Source organism: Tinamus guttatus, unplaced genomic scaffold (assembly GCF_059628265.1).
Source record: "Tinamus guttatus ecotype Peru unplaced genomic scaffold, ASM5962826v1 Tinamus_guttatus_pri_ptg000089l, whole genome shotgun sequence".
Taxonomy (NCBI): Eukaryota; Metazoa; Chordata; class Aves; order Tinamiformes; family Tinamidae; genus Tinamus; species Tinamus guttatus.
Genome location: NW_028288623.1, coordinates 1553874 through 1569640, shown reverse-complemented (window position 1 = coordinate 1569640; position 15767 = coordinate 1553874). Strand labels below are relative to the sequence as shown.

Below are 15767 nucleotides of genomic sequence, written 5' to 3'. Positions count from 1 at the left end.
TTGTACCAAGTTATAATTGGGTATTAACTAGTAACATTCAGTGCCTAACAACATCCTACTTGACCTACTGAATCCTAAAACAACATTAAATATTTACTTAATGTATTTGCTGTTACTTAAACTTTTTTCCATTGTGCACCGGCTCAGGAACAGTAAATGTTTTTGTGTATTGACTATAATAATGACCAAAGTTCTTTAACAATATTAATTTATTAATGAAACTTGAAGAGCCACCTTTTGAAGCTATTAACCAGTGTCTCTCTCCACACTAACATCTTTGTCCCCTCTTTCTTTGCTCCTAGATGCTGCCTTTTCTTTCCCTTGCGCTTTGCATCTTTTAGACTCTGCTGTTCATTACCTTCGTCTGAGCAGCAAGAAGGTAAAACATTAGCAGCTCCTTACATATTAGGACTTTAACATATTACAGCACTTTATACTTCTAGGGAGTGGGCATGATAGCAGTCTTCAGATCATGTAGAATAAGCAGTGTTACTCTCTTATTCACTTCTTATCTGTAGTATTAATTGCACTAATCAATGCTGTGCCTGTGCTTAAAGGACCTTTCTTTCTGAGGTTCTGTTCTTTTTTTCTAGCTGTCATTAACAAAAGTAAATATTTTCTCTATAATTTAGCTAGACTTTTCTCTTGCCTAACCTAAAAATACAATTTGTTTGTATTGGTGTAGAAAAAGGCATACTTTTTTCTTCACAAAGGTTTTTGGAAATTGAAACAGTGAAGCGAGGAAGTGATCCCTCTCTAAGGCTCTGTAATATGCCTTGAGAATTCCTCTCTTTGTCAAAAAACACTGGTAAAAGAAGGTAAAACATTTAAAAAAGGCTTTAACAGATAAATGCACTTATACCTCAATAAGTTAAGATGAAGCTATGCAATCGTTTGATCGGAATTGTCTTTCACTTTTTCATGTAGAATAATCAATATCAAATTAGGAAAGAGTCTCTCTCTACAGAATACTTAAATTATTAAATGAGTAATAGCATTCAAAATGACATGAAGTGAGTCTCATTTAGGTCTGTTTTCTTCTTTAATATGAATAAGTTTGCTTGCATGTTAAAAAAAATGCAACCATTTTTTAGTGCTTAAACTCATCTGGGATCACCCCTCTAATTGGGGTGCATTCAACTACTGTGAATTTCGTGAGCAAAGACTGCTGTGATAAATTTTTCTGAATTAAATAGTATTACCAGAGAGTTATAATCAGTGCACCAGACAAAAGTGTCATTCACAGGTCATGATAATAATCTCTTTGCTTTGGTGATTTCTAGAGAGGTGTTTTGGGGGTTGTTTCGTTCTTCTTTGTGTGAAATACCTAGTGCCTAACTCATTGTACTTCTTGTTGTATTACAAAATCAAAAACTGGCTGGTTAGTTGAACAGTCATTTTGTGCCTCTTTTTATATGTGGTATTTGTACAAAGAATCATCAAAAATCTCACACTGGAAGTTCAAAGCATCAAAACAACTTCACATTCAAAATACTTGTCTCAAGCACATTCAAAAAATCATCCACTGAGGGTTACTTCATGTACCAGTGTTGCAGTAGGTGAAGCTGAAGGGGCAGCAGGATAAGAGCAATAGCATCACTGTGGGGCACAGGCTGAAGTTTTGGATGGTAGTAGCTACAATTTGCTTTAAGCAATCCTGTCAGAGGTCATTTATTTCAGTATTTGCTAAGATGCTGTGCCAGAGCTTTCTTAATCATTATGAGTAATTTGCCTTCAGTAACTGACTTAAATTAGAGGGTTTTTTTCTTTTTCTTCTTCTTTTTTCTTGGTTTAGGAAGGAATAACCAAAATTGGAAGAAGTGATTCAGATCAGGATCAAGACATTGGTAAGAGACAGAGATTTACAAATTATTTGATAGCATAGTAAGGTCAAACTGGGAGAATTTTGTTTGCCTTATTAAAGTTGGCAATAACCTTGCAGTTAATTTTTGTTGCAGTTTATGAGGTCAAAAAGTCCGTGAAAGTGATTGGGATCTGTTTAGAATATTCCTCACATTTGCAAAGTGCTACATTAGAGATTAAAAGTATCTTGTTCTAGCGATCCTAATCTTGCTGTGCCTAATGGCACAGGTGATCATGATACATTACAAATACCTTTGAGCTGTCCTTGGTCATAGTATTTTCGATTTAAAACCCAAGTGACTCTGATTATCTTTTATTTCATTTGATTTCTGACCTTAACTTTAACAGTCAGGTTCTCAAGAGCTACCAATGATGACAGAGAGTGGAAAATTCATATTGAAGCTGAAAACATTTCCACTTTGGTATATTCTGTGGAAATTTAATTGTCTTCTTCCAAGGTGTTAGTAGATTACTAGCTTTTAAAATAATGCCATAATAGCAGTAAGAAATTTCAGCACAATAAAAGACTTTTGCCCATCAGCTTGCAAATCATAAAGAGAGTCATAGCTTTTCCAGAACTAGAAACACATTGAAAGAGCAGCCTAAGCATTTTCAAACAAATACATGTTTCTGTGAAGTGCTCCTGAGCTAAGTGATCAGGAGCTAATGATGAAGAAAGGGGAGTTTTCCCCCTTTGTCCTGGGTGTGAGCTGGTTCTAAGGGGTACAGACTACACTGTTACGTGGTCCAGCAGTGCTTGGTGCTTCATTCTGAGGAAAGGAACGGGAGCAGATGAAGTAAAAAGCATCTGTACGTTGTAGTTTTGCAGGGGCAGTGGATTGAGAGGGACCACTGCACGATAGACAACAACTGTGGGGTTGTGACTTTGCGACCGGTTCAGGGCGCGCGCTGCGCTGTGAATGGATGCGAAGTCACGGGATCGTGCCGGTTGTCGCAAGGTAAGGCTTGATTTTTTGGGAACTGGAGCGTTTTCATCCATCTGCATCCACAAGTTTCTGGCAATGAATTGATTATGGTTTTGATGCCAGTCTTTAATCTGAAGAGGAAATTACTGCTACGCTGAATGTGCAGATGTTACACCAGAGATTTCCACAAGTAGTTTGCTTGGATGCTATTAGTGCAAAATAAGTGCACTGTTCCATAGTGGCAAATTGTAAAGAATATTTCTCTGCTTTGGGCCTGTCAGAATATTACATTTTAGCGTGCTTTTTAATAGTAGCTTGAATATGTAGTAGTCTGTAAACCACAGCTTAGAAACTCCTGGTATATCTGTTAGGCACAGTTAGTGCATGCTGCATTAAATGTTTGATGAATTAATGTCTGTGTAATAATGTTGCTGTCTATTTACAGGGGCCCTTGTTGTCCTTGGCAAGGCTCATAAATTTAGATTCAACCACCCAGCAGAAGCTGCCATCTTAAGACAAAGGAGATCAGTAAGTTCTAGAGCTCTGTGTTTTTTTTTTTCTTCTACATTGATTTTACTGATTATTTTCCCTCTTAACAGCAAGCCTGATGGGGATAATATTTCTTCACATCATTGTACTCACTTGCTTCATTTCCTCCATCTAATGGTCTCTAATGACACTAAACCTTTAGTGAGAGGATACTACTACTCCTTTTGGATGTGCTTAGCAAAAGATGATGATCTCTTGAATAATTTAGCATTTCCTATTTCTAGTCATGACTACAAGGGATTCAAGCAGAAAGGCAGAATGCTGCAATGAAAAGACCTTTTTAGAATCTTTCCCCTTTCAATAGTTTTCTGAATTATCCTCTTTGCACTACCGTTTCGCTATCCAGAATGGGATTTACTAGAAGAAATGGAAAATTTACAGGAATAGATGCCTGAGTGCTCTTATCCCTGAAAGCACTTAATTGTTACCTAAAAAATAAAATATTTCGTGGTATATTAATCACAGGAACTAACTACTGCAAGTTATTATTTCGTCAGCAAGTTGAATAAGGTTTTGAAGTAAAATCACATCATTTGTTAAAGTTACTGATATATACCTAACTAAAAGCCTAACTTAAAAAAAATGTAGATTTTCTACTTAAGGATATAGTCATGTTGCCAACTGATATTGGCAAAAACCTTCCTTTTAAAGCAAGTTATCACATAGTAACATTTTACACTTTTTATTCAGTTGTCCTTTTGTACTCACTTCTGTAGCTGAGATAGAGCTTAACTTTGAGTTGCTTTTGTTCTTTATTTGTTGATTAATGAAGCATGCTACAGGAAAAGATGTATTAATAACAAATCTTTAACACTTTTTGCAAATTAGCAAAGACTAAGCAGAACTATACTGGCCCTGTAAACTCCCATGCATGTTATACAGCATTATATGCAGTAACAGTGATACTGATGAGAATCATAGAATCATAGAAGCCTCAAGGTTGGAAGGGACCTCTAGAGGTCATCTAGTCCAACCCCCCTACACATGCAGGGTAAGTTGGAAGCTCCTGGGTCGCTGTGATATTTTATTCTTCCTGCTCTCATTTTGTGCGTCTTGTAGGTTACGGAGCCCCTAGCAGGTCTGAGCTGTGGAACTTTGGACTGGCTCAACTTGGATGGAAACTTCACCCCTTCTCCTCACTATAGCCTTTCTCTTCTTCAAAAGTAAGTTGGAAAAAAAGCTACTTGTCATGTGTGATAACATCTGGAACCAGGACTTGTTTAAGAGAAAACTGAGTATCACACAGAATGGGTCCCAACATGTTTGCATCTCTTTAGAAGGAAATAAGTGTCCAGAGAAATGCATAGGTCAGCTGATTAATTTTACAACTTTGGATATCCAAACAACAAATTTGATTTTTTTTTTTATTGGTGCACAATCAGTATTTATACACAGTCAAGGAAATACCCTGTTTGAGATGCTGAGATCACCAAACAGTCTTAATTCCACTCATTTGCACATCTGCATTTTAGTTGCTTTGATTTAGCAGAGTTGGGTTTTTGTTAACAATGTTCTTACATCAGTGCACAGATCAGTATTTTTTGGATATGAATTATGATTTACTGAAGGTAATTACTACTATTATTACCAATTCAGTTCCCCTGCTAATTTGTTATAGAACTCAGAAGGTTTGCTTAATCACAAATTCCCTGTAGCTCATTTTTTTTCCTTTTTAATTGAGCAGTGAATAAAAAATAGATGATCTCCAACTTGTTGGAGAGTGGCTTATATTCGTTGTTTCAACCCAGTGTTGCAGGGTTTTTGAATAATTTTTTCACTGGAAATGGAAAGCATTATGTTATTGCATTCACTTGGTCTTTTATGAATGTCTATCTGTTACAGGAATAGGAATTTTTAAAAAATATATCTAATATTGGTTTCTTTCACCTTAAATAGTCTAATGTTTTAGTCTTTTATTTCACCTGAGTAGCTTTTTGACAAAGGTGAACCAAAGTGAAGGTGAACTCTTGATCTTCTTCTACACTGACCAGTAAGCCCAGACAAATGGTTCTGCTCTTGAAGGGGGCAGAACTGTTTATCATCTAGACTCTAGACACCTAGCCTACATTCTGTAATATGAGAATAAAATGAGATATAAGTGGTCTCTCAACATAGTTGGCCTTTGTGAAGACAGGTCAATGTAAAATACTAAAAGGTGTGCTTGGTAAGCAGGAATATAGCTCTAAATAAATAAAAAGGTCCCACCAGGGTCAGCAAGAGATGCTTAGAGGGGGATACAGGACCATGGTAAGCAAGTGTGTGCCTGTGCGTATACCCACACATTGCTCACGCACACACATTGCTCACGCACACATACGTGGTTGGCAGTTCTTCTGATACGTCCTCACAGCTCCTAGCAAGCTGCATCTCAGGGGCTTCCTCTATGGGAAATTATAACAGTATCTTTGTATTTGATGGTATCTAATAAAGTTTTCTTGCTGCCTTTTTAAACCTCTTTATAATTTAGTAATTTTATGCTTACAGTCAAAAATGTACAAACCATGAAGGAAACAAACATTCTGCTGAAATAAGGTAAGAAAATTATTTAAAGTTAACACTTCTAAATCAGGCTGAATTTTTTGGCCCTACTCGTTTGTCTTTCCCCAGTGCTACAGTGATTTCCTCAAGGGGAAGATGCAGACGAGGCTGTAAGCTTTCATTTGACTTTACCACATTGAAACAAAAATCCATACTTGCAGCTGAATTACAGACAAGCCTCTACCACTGTGATGTTTTTTCCTATTTGATCTTATGCAAATGGTTTACACCTTTGTGGCATGCATAACCTGAAGCTTGAAGGCAGAAATACAGTGAGGTTTACAACCAAACTACCACCAATTTAGAACATGAAAGAAGCCTAAAATATATAAACTTGCTATCGGTGTTAGCTACTGTGCATACCTGTTAGCCTGTTGAAAATTCATCGAACTGTGTTTTCTTTTGATGAGATGAAAGTAGCATCAGAGAGGAGTTTGAAAAAGAAGCCCTATCATAGAATGTAATTCATTCATTCAAAAAAAAAAAAAAAAGAAAGAAAAAACAAAACAGAAAAACAGCAGCTGCACACAAAAATCATTCAAAAAATGCTGGGCTTCCATGGGGTTAAGTACTTTAATTAGGAACTGATGGTGTTTTGCTTTCTTCTGGAATTTTTATTTCAGATCATGTTAACATATACATTATGCTAATCTTTGCTTACAGTTTGTTGTCTCCTGTGCATTCAGTAGGATTGCATTATTTTTCTCGTCAATTTTCATGGGATTGAATTGCTGGTACAGGCTTAATATTTTGTTTAATTTTATATTATGGGGAAATAAGAGTCAGAAAACAAATCTGTACCATTGAACCCAAATACCAACACCACAAGTGTGAAACTTTCCCTAAGAAGAGGTTCTGCTAGCTGGCTGCCTGCTCACATCTTCTACTCAGAAGAGCCCCAGCAGTTCAGATTTCTATTGCTTGCTCTCAGCCAAGAAACACGTGTCTGCTTGGGAATGGCATCCGTCGTTGCCTGGCAGGATGCAGGAATGTGGTTCTTCTCCCTGACATTGCCTTAGTACCTCCCCTCGTAAAGCCTGGCCTGAGAAACAAGCCAGGAGCTGGACCCTGGAGACCAGGAACACAGCAGAGGCAGCAAAGCAAGCGGAGGTCAAAGCCAGGCTCATTTAAAGGGCTGAACAGCAAATGAAATGATGTTCTGGAAAGTGTACTGGGTAGGAATTTTAGCTATTTGGAGCATGTTTAAGCTTGCTTTTGCCTAAAAGTGCAGCTGAACTAAACAAACCAAAAAGAATTTGTGAAATTTTACTGAGCTGGAAAGGAAAAAATGTCCATAGATAAAACATCTGGTGCTATACATCCCAATAGGATCTTTACTCTAGTGTGGTTATAATTAACATGTCCAACTAGCATTTGGAGGCATAATATTCTGCTGTCATTTGGGAATCTCAAAGTGCTTTACAAATGTACGTTAAAGAAATCTTTTGAATCTCTTAAAAGCACCCTCAGATACTTTATTTCCCAAATAACTGTGCTCATAGCAGCTCTAAAAACACAAGTGAAATGAAGTAGAATGGTTTAGCAGGGAAACTGAATGATACTGTGCAGATGAAATGGTAAGGGTAGGAACCGTGCTGGATTGTATCCCAGCTGACCTGGAATTTGGGAGGCAGCAGTGCCCTTTACTGGAGCGAGTGTCCATGCTTGGTGCCTGGGATTCCTTGCCAAAGCGAGAGGCCTGCTCAGAAGAGCTTTCAGAGGGTTGCTTGGTGAGTCATTTACTTCCTGATGTTTGGGGAGTTTAGGCAAAAGGAAGAAAGGAGCTTTTTGCATGAGAAATCAGCAAAAATCAACTGCAGAGGCATGTTTTTAAGTAAACTGACTCAAAACTGTATGAGACATTTTGCCTGGTGGGGGCTTCCCTGGAGGGGATTCCTCTTTGCATGCACATTCCCAAAGGTGTGTTATTTCTAAAGGTTTCCAATCCTGCTGTTTGTTTTTAGAGATTTCTCTATCCCCGCTTCTTCCCTGGCTTTTCCTTTGCTCGGAGTTGCATAACGGGCCTGGTTTTTGGAGGCTGAGGGGGGCGATGAGGCAAGGTCTTCATCACCGACTCTCCAGCGCCTTCCCTTCCCTTTGGAGGCAGAAGGGTTTGAGGGACGCGTCCGGGCTGCCGCGCTGCAGTAGCTGAGGTGCCCGGGCCCCTCCGTGCTGGGCCCCGCATCGGACACGTGTGGCGGGGGGAGGATGCGGCGGCGGGGAACGTCGATCAGTGCGTGGGTTCATAACCCGGGCTCGGGGTTGCTCGCAAACGTGCGGGACGGCTCGCCAGAATCTCCTGCACTGCTTAGCTGTTAACTCCTCCTTTGCTGGGACAAACCATCGGTAAAGCGGCACGCGCGCCCAGGCAGGCAGAAGAAAGGGGCTGCTAACCTGACTGAGGTGATACTTGAGAAAACTGGGGAATTTCCCCTTCACGCAAGGATTTTTCCCGGTATTTTTTCCCGTCAGTATTTTCTGGCGCTGGAGCGGCGCCGCGGCCGCCCGCGTCGCTCGCAGGACGCGCTGCGCCCCGGCGCGCCGCGCGCGCTGCCATAGTTACCGCGAGCTGCGTTATGCGGTAGCAGCCGCCGGGCTCTGCACCAGCGGCGCGAGCGCGCGGGGACGCGGGCGCCCGCGAGCCGGCGGCAGCGCAGGCCGCGCCACGGGCGCCTGCGAATGCCCCAACTTTGTGGGGAGGAAGATGAGATGGAGGGAGCAGCCCAGCAGGACTCGTCTGGTATGAAGATTTTTCTCAGTAATTGGTTGTTGTGTTAAGTTTAAGGTTGGTGTCTTCTTGTCGTTGTCATTTTAAGTGCTGTTTACTTGCAGGAGGGGTAAGTGTTGACGCTTCCTGCTGCATTTGCTGCGCCTAGAAATCTGCATGTGTTTATGAAATTCTGCACAGGGTTACCTCTTCCCTAGGGATTTTGGTCGCCTTTTTATATGCTGCATGCCGTAGTGTGCTAGTCTTGTGAAACCAAGCTCCTAGGTATGAGAAAAGTCTTGCTAGCTGCAGAAATAAAGCAGATTTTGTTATGTCTGTCCAGAGGTGGTTGTGTTTTATTTCCTGCTAGAACTGCACTGAGCGCAGGTTGTTTATGGGGGAAGAAGGAACGCAGCAAGAGCAGAAATGGGGCTCTACTTCATTCCTGTATCACAGGATTCCTGCATTTCAAGTCTAAATCTTACCAGGGCATCTTGTTTAAGACGTGTTTTAGAGGAAGGAAATGAATGGCCTCCCCTACCTATTTCACAGTAGGATTATGTGCTCTTTTTTTTTTTTTCCTTAAATTAATAATGTTTGGATTTGGTTTAATTATTTAGTTATTCAAATATGTATCTCTCAAACTGACTGGAAAGATCAATTGTCTAATTGGGGATTCAGCTACCAGGCTTTTGGGGCCGTTGTCACTTCATATTTAAGTTTAGTTTGTGATGTTATTTTCACAAGCCGGCAGCATATGTCAACTTGACGTGACGTGTTCAAAAGTGCAAGAGAAATATTCTGAATTCATGTTCTTGGTTTTAACAGTGCCTGAGGCAGATCTATATTCATACCCAAAGCAGCCAGGCATTTTATTTTGGAGAGCTGTAGTCTCACCATTAGTTAAAAAAAAATCCATCTTCTGCCATACCTGTGTTATGTAAGTGGCAGTGCATGAATTTTCATTATCTTTTTGTTCCACTTGGAAAGCATCTTTAAGAAGCAACATTATAAAAGACTGTTTAATGTTCAGTCTATATATTCAGATATTTGGACATGTCTTTACTGCTCTGTTTGGGTTTTTTATTTGTTTATTTGCTTTTTTGGCAATATTAAAATTAGGAAATGAGGCAAAGACACTGAAATAGCAACTGAACTGCAGCTTATATATATACTTTCACCAATGGTAAGGCAATCCACCTACTTTTACTATAGAAGCTTTAACTTTGGCGAAAGAGATATTCATACCACTCAACAGTATGATCAGAACATAGCAATACATATTTATTTTACGCCACGGTGTGAGTGAGGTGCGGCGCTGCCTCCGTGCTCCTTGCCCTGAGGAAGCGCAGGGATGCAGGAGCATGGGCAGCCCGGCACCGTGCTCGCACACACACAAACGTGCCTGTTGGGAATGGGCTTTTGGGGTTTCCACCGGGAAGCCGGTACCGCACGCAGGAGCGACTGCCCGCGTGCTGCTGCTGCTGCTGCTGCTGCTGCCGCTGCCTCGGGTGCTTCCTAGCACGGAGCGGGGCGTCAGCGCCATCGGAAGGGTTATGGAGGGCTTCTTCCCTCTTCCAGCTGTAAACAGGTGTTACCTACCTACCTCTGCAAAGCGTTTCGAGGTCTTGCTGTTGACATGCAACCTCCAATTATTTCGTATGCCTAAATGATTTGGTTTTCAGTTTTGTACACAGTTTAAAATATTCTAGGTTGGTTTAGGCACAAGCATGGCTGAAAGCAAGAAGTAACAGTCAGGAATAACATAAGAGGTTTTTTAAAAGGAATCTTATCTATCTAGTTTTGGAAAACAATTGCAGAGTAAGTTTTCTCTGCTTAATGTTTTATTATCAAGCTCTGTTTTTTGTCAACCTTATTGGCATTGACTTGTTGAGTTTCCTCAGGCTCATGTGGGATTTTGCTGATAGTGATTAATCAGCTCTTGGACTACTGGGTATCTGGTTTGGGCATCCAATAAGTTTAACAGATCCTCCTCAGCCCTCTTGGGTGAATGTACTTGCACCTTTCAAGTATCTGATGCTTGTCTATGCAACAAAGGCCAAATGTTCTTTACAAGCTCCTGAAGGTGCTTCTACAGTGATTTTACAAAGAACATGTGATGTCCACAGCATTCCCTTTAAAATATACTTTTGTTTTCTTTATAGCTACAGGGGCTCTCTAAGGCTTTGATATCTTTATTATCTTTTAAAGAATAATGAATATACTTTAATATAATCTTTAATTCATTACTAGAACAGTAAAAACATTTTTTTCAAGACTTAAATTTGTTGAGGTTACATGTAACAATGTGGTATTTAGAAAAAAGGCAAGCAGAGATTGTGCATCACCTCCAAAAATATAACTTTAAGAATTTGCTGTTATGCAGAAAGACAGAGTATGGATTTTCCAGAATGTCAGTGGGTGGCCAGTACTACCATGTGTCAAGATAAAACCAGATTACTAAACTAAGACTTACTGTTAAACTTATTTCTAAGCTAAGACAAGTTTGATTGTTACAAAGAGCATGTGTGTGGGCAATTTTTGGCTCATGGTTGGGAAACAAACTTGTTGAATGGATTTTGAGCTAGTTTTTCACAAGTTATTCACTTCTCTGATTATAATTCTACTTCAAATGTAAAAGAAGTAGCTTAATGTAGGGTGGCATCCAGCAGAGAATTAGTTGAGACAGTAGTATAAAGAGATAGAAAACTTTTCTAAGATATACTTATTGGGGTACCTTTTCTTTTTCTCTTGGTACTGCTACAGATTTCCATTGTAATCTCAACAATTCCTATAACCTATTTCAAGCCAAATATTTTTGATCTTAAAGGAAAGAATCTCAGCTATTTCTGTAAAGAACTTTGAGGTACTTAGATGAAACACACCCTACGTAATGGTTATAAAGTTTTAATACAAAAAATCTGCAGCAAAATGACAAGGGATAAAAAATTTGAATTCTCTTGCTATTATCTTTCTGGCAAGGGAATTTTTCTGCTTCGTTGTGAGAAAGTTCATGATTTTTCTGACACGTGTGGAGTTGTGGCCTCCTGTGACACGCATACATGCAGCTACTTTCCCATCGCCAGTTTTTGGCATAATGTTCTCCTACTGAACAAGGCAATAGTTTGAATTTTGTATATCTGCGTCCAGTAAGATGACTAGCTTTATTACAAACGTTTGGTAACTTATTCTGGTTTAAATTCACCAACAACATTTCTAACAGCAGGGAGATAGATGCTGTGCATGAAGAGTACCAGCAGAAGCTGAGAGAGCAAGAAGCTTTCCACAGGAAACAAATTCAGCGGCAGCAGCTCTACGTGGAGGAGTTGAAGCAGCAGATCCTCGCAGGACAGATCAAAGCAGAGCAGGAACTAGAAAACGACCAAGCACTAATCAACCAGCAGATCCAAGAAAGTGGGTGCCTGCCTCCTCCCCTCTCTTCCTTCCCTTTCCGTACTGACTTCTTTCATTACTCATGGTGGTTTTGTCCTATTTATGTTTTGTATGCTGGAACTTCTATTACTGCTTATTGCTAGTGCTCCCTTGAGGGCAACTGCCAGGCTTTGATGACCAGGAGTAAGGGGCCTTCGTTGCAGTGCAGTCCCCTTTTGCTGCTGAGTGCCGGGGGTTGGCTCTGAGACAGCTTGACATGTGGAGGTGCCCCACGTCTTACGTGTTTCATTAATGGTTTTGCCTGGAAAGTAGCACAGACCATCTTCACATGAAGCTTTTAATGAACTCCCCTCTGAAAATGGTTGTCCTAGGACAAATAATTGCATAGGACTGTGCGCTCTTGCTTCTTGGAAGCGGAAGATGCCTGTGAATTTTTGGAGGTTTGTCAGACCCAAACTCATATGGTTGGGCATCTCTCAATTATGCCAACCACAAGGAAGAGACTCGAGCGAAAACTGTGGAGATGGGATGTCGCAGAGGGAGAAGCAGGCTCTGTAGATAGTTCAAGGAACCAGGAAAGCTTCCTCAAGGCACCTGTATTTCATGACTCTGAACTTGTTCTCTGCTCTTACCCAGTTCTGCTGTTTCAGCTGTGTTCATGAGAAGCTTAGCCAGGCAGGCAGTTTTTGTCAGCCAACTATAAATCTTTAGTTGGCAGTTCACCAAAATGCTCTTGCCTTTTTTGCTCTCTCTGTTTCTCAGGTTTGATGCAGGCAACTATTTAAATGGTTTAATTAGAACCTCAGAGCTCTGTTAGAGAGACTGTCTTCTGCCCAATATCCTGCTTGCTAGAAACAGATAAAAGAGGGCAAATCTCAAGATAAAGAGTAGAGAAAACTGTTTTCCATATGAAAGTTCGAAATGTTTTCAAGAAAAAAACTGATCGTGACTAAAATTTATCCTCAGAGTAACCATAGAGCTGTAATCACAGCAACATCTGTGCGTGTGTAAATCAGTGCAAACAAGGCAGGAGACTTCTTGTAGCAGGGGTTGCTAGTGATGTTCAACAAGATTGGTAGCCACCAAGCAATGCCTGTGCATTACTGGTCATTACACTTTTTACATTACAGAAACTTCCATGGCTCCAAATTCCTCTCTTGCAGCTCAGCTGCCCTATATAAAGCTGCAGGTAGCCCTCATTCATACCATCAGCTCAAATACCTCTTATTTCCTAACCTCCTGAGTATGTGAAGTTAGTTGCTCAATAAAGCACTGCAGATTGAAGCTGAACCCAGCCAAAATAGTGTTGCTGTAAGGAAGATGAAAGTGCTTTGAAAAGCTCGTGTCCTTGAGAAGCAGGTTGCTTACCGAGGAACCTTGCCTGTGATTTTTGCACTGCTGTCAGCTATAGATTCTTTCTGTGCAACTCCTATGTATCTATTTATAGTAGCATAAAAATGAACAAACTCTGCTCTTTCAGGAGATTGTGTCCGGGCCATTGGATATAATCTACCAGTGGTGATCCACTTGATAATCCCTGTTTTTGATTGTTGCAGTTCATTCTATCTGAGATTGAAACCAGGGCACCCTTAAAAGCCACTAAGCACATCTCTTGCATGGAATAAAGTAACCTAGTCTAAGGAGATGCTAACTCACCTTAGCAAATGGAGTGGTGATTTTATGCACCAACTAGCGATATGAGCTTGTTTGAATATGCTCTCATGGCAACTATGCCATGGTAAAGGTAAAACCAATACCTTTGCCTGCCCTGAGAGCACTTGATTCATTACGTGCCAGGACATTACATGATAAGGTGCTCGTGTGCAGGAGATGTGGGTTTTGATCAAGCTGTTTTGGCAGGTGCTTGTTGGAGAGACTTGGTTACAGTAGGTAGCAAATGTTGTGATTGCTGGTCTACCTGGGCCAGATACCACTCGGTGTTTGGTTTTGTGTCCCTGGAAGCAACGCACATCCCAGCTTGAGTGAGGGGAGGCAGAGGCTTCAGGTGTGGAGCTGCTTTACTGAATTTGCTGCTGGTAAGAGCAAGCACAGAGCTTGCTGCTTTCCTGGGCTGAACACAAATTGCCTTAGCCTGAATTAAGTTTCCCTTGTTTTTAGCGGGCTGAGTTACGCCAGAGTTTGCAAGTACTAACTTTGTTGGTTCAGTCAAATTACACTTTTCAAAGAGGGAGACACTCAAATGCTATGATGAGGGGTCAGCAGCTTTTTAAGATCACTGGAATGTACACATTTTCACTCAGTGTAAGAATATACGAGTTGAAGGCTTGCCAGCATGCTTGGGAAATTCAGATTCCTATTAGAGAGGAATTCACCTCTATGAGACATGATCTTCTAGTTCCCTTGACAGCTCAACACACATACATTACATGCAAACCTTAAAATGACTGTAGAATAGTTAAGGTAGAAGTAGTAACATATTTCAGAGTAAAAAGCCACTGAAGCCCCATGCCTGAAAGTGCACAGAATTGAACTTGGGTCCTTTAAATACTTTCAGAACAAAATTGAGATGATATTTGAGTATAATCTATGAGAAATTGTGTGTGTCACTCAGTATCTATGTGGAATGTGTTTCACTCATCACTAACAGACAAGGTCTGTCCACCGGTTTCCTTTAGCCCTTGCAGCTCCTCCTTCCTTCTTGCAGTTGGCTGAGTCCTTATCCTAGTGGAAAGGCTTTTGGTAACACCCAGTAGCGATGCATTTTTTTTAGTGTCTAGTCAAGACTTTGCTATACTGCATAGAAATTTTCTCAAATGAGCTCTCAAAATTAAGGAGTTTAATTAAATTTAGTTTGATTAAATTAAGAAACAAGGCAGTGTTCCCCCCGCTATTCTTACTTTCTTTCAATGCTTTTGTTCACAGACCAGCAGTGGCTCCTCGACGAGAACAGCCGCCTGGCTGCCCTGCAGCAGCAGCAGCAGCAGCGGGAGTTTGCTGTGCAAACAGACCCCGAGGCACAGAGTGCAGCGCGCCTGGAAATCTGTCCCTCCCTGCTAGAGCAGAGCCAGAAGAGAGTGGTGCAGCTGGAGCTCTTGCGAAGATACTCCTTGAAGAAGGCAGAAAGAAGCATACGACGGAAAAAGGTCAAGTTCCAGCTGGAAAGGATAGTCAAGAAGCAGAAGTTACTGGAGGCTAAGCAGAACCTAGAGCAGCTGGAGGCCAGCTGCTGGCTCAGCGAAGACAGTGTGAAACAGTCCCAGGGCCTGAACCAATGTATTGCAGTAGCCCCTTGGGATCATCAGCTGGGAAAGCACAGGAAGTCACAGGGTTCAAGTTCCTTGCCACAGAGGCGGCATTCGCTCTGTAACCTCCAGCTGCCCTGTGTACCCAGGTGAGTTAACATCAACAGATTCCTCTGGCACTTTTAGAAAGTAATTTAAGTTAAAGCTGTTTTCACTGGCCACCTATTAGCCCCAGAATACCTCTCAGTTTACTGAAGCAATCCTAAAACTCGTGATGTCAACAAGCTTACTATTTTGTATGTCGCGCTAGAGCTTTATCACTGTGCATTCCCAACTTAGCCCTATGACATGGTCTTTCTCAATGTTTCTTTTCTTCCCTCTCTCAAGCATTTCCACACGCTTTACTTGTGTGTAAATGTTTTCTAGAACTGGTTTAACTCTCTGTTCTCACCTTGTTCAGATAAATACTAATTTCTGCACCATCTTACCTTGCTGATGGTCAAACTTCCCTTAGAGTTTTTGTTTATTTAGGTTGATTCTGGCTGGGGCTCTGAGGCTGTCCAGCCTTTCTCAAGCTAAATACATCTC

At 40.9% G+C, this 15767-nt stretch overlaps 1 protein-coding gene across 1 annotated transcript in view; it reads left to right on the top strand.

Moving 5' to 3' along the window:
• STARD9 (StAR related lipid transfer domain containing 9) overlaps positions 1-15767 on the top strand; it is an 83211-nt gene that overhangs the window by 49105 nt on the left and 18339 nt on the right. The window contains 7 exon segments of the mRNA XM_088520461.1: positions 1796-1847; positions 2685-2822; positions 3235-3317; positions 4398-4501; positions 5823-5870; positions 11807-11997; positions 14860-15328. Of these exon segments, the coding sequence (XP_088376587.1) occupies positions 1796-1847; positions 2685-2822; positions 3235-3317; positions 4398-4501; positions 5823-5870; positions 11807-11997; positions 14860-15328 (1085 nt within the window).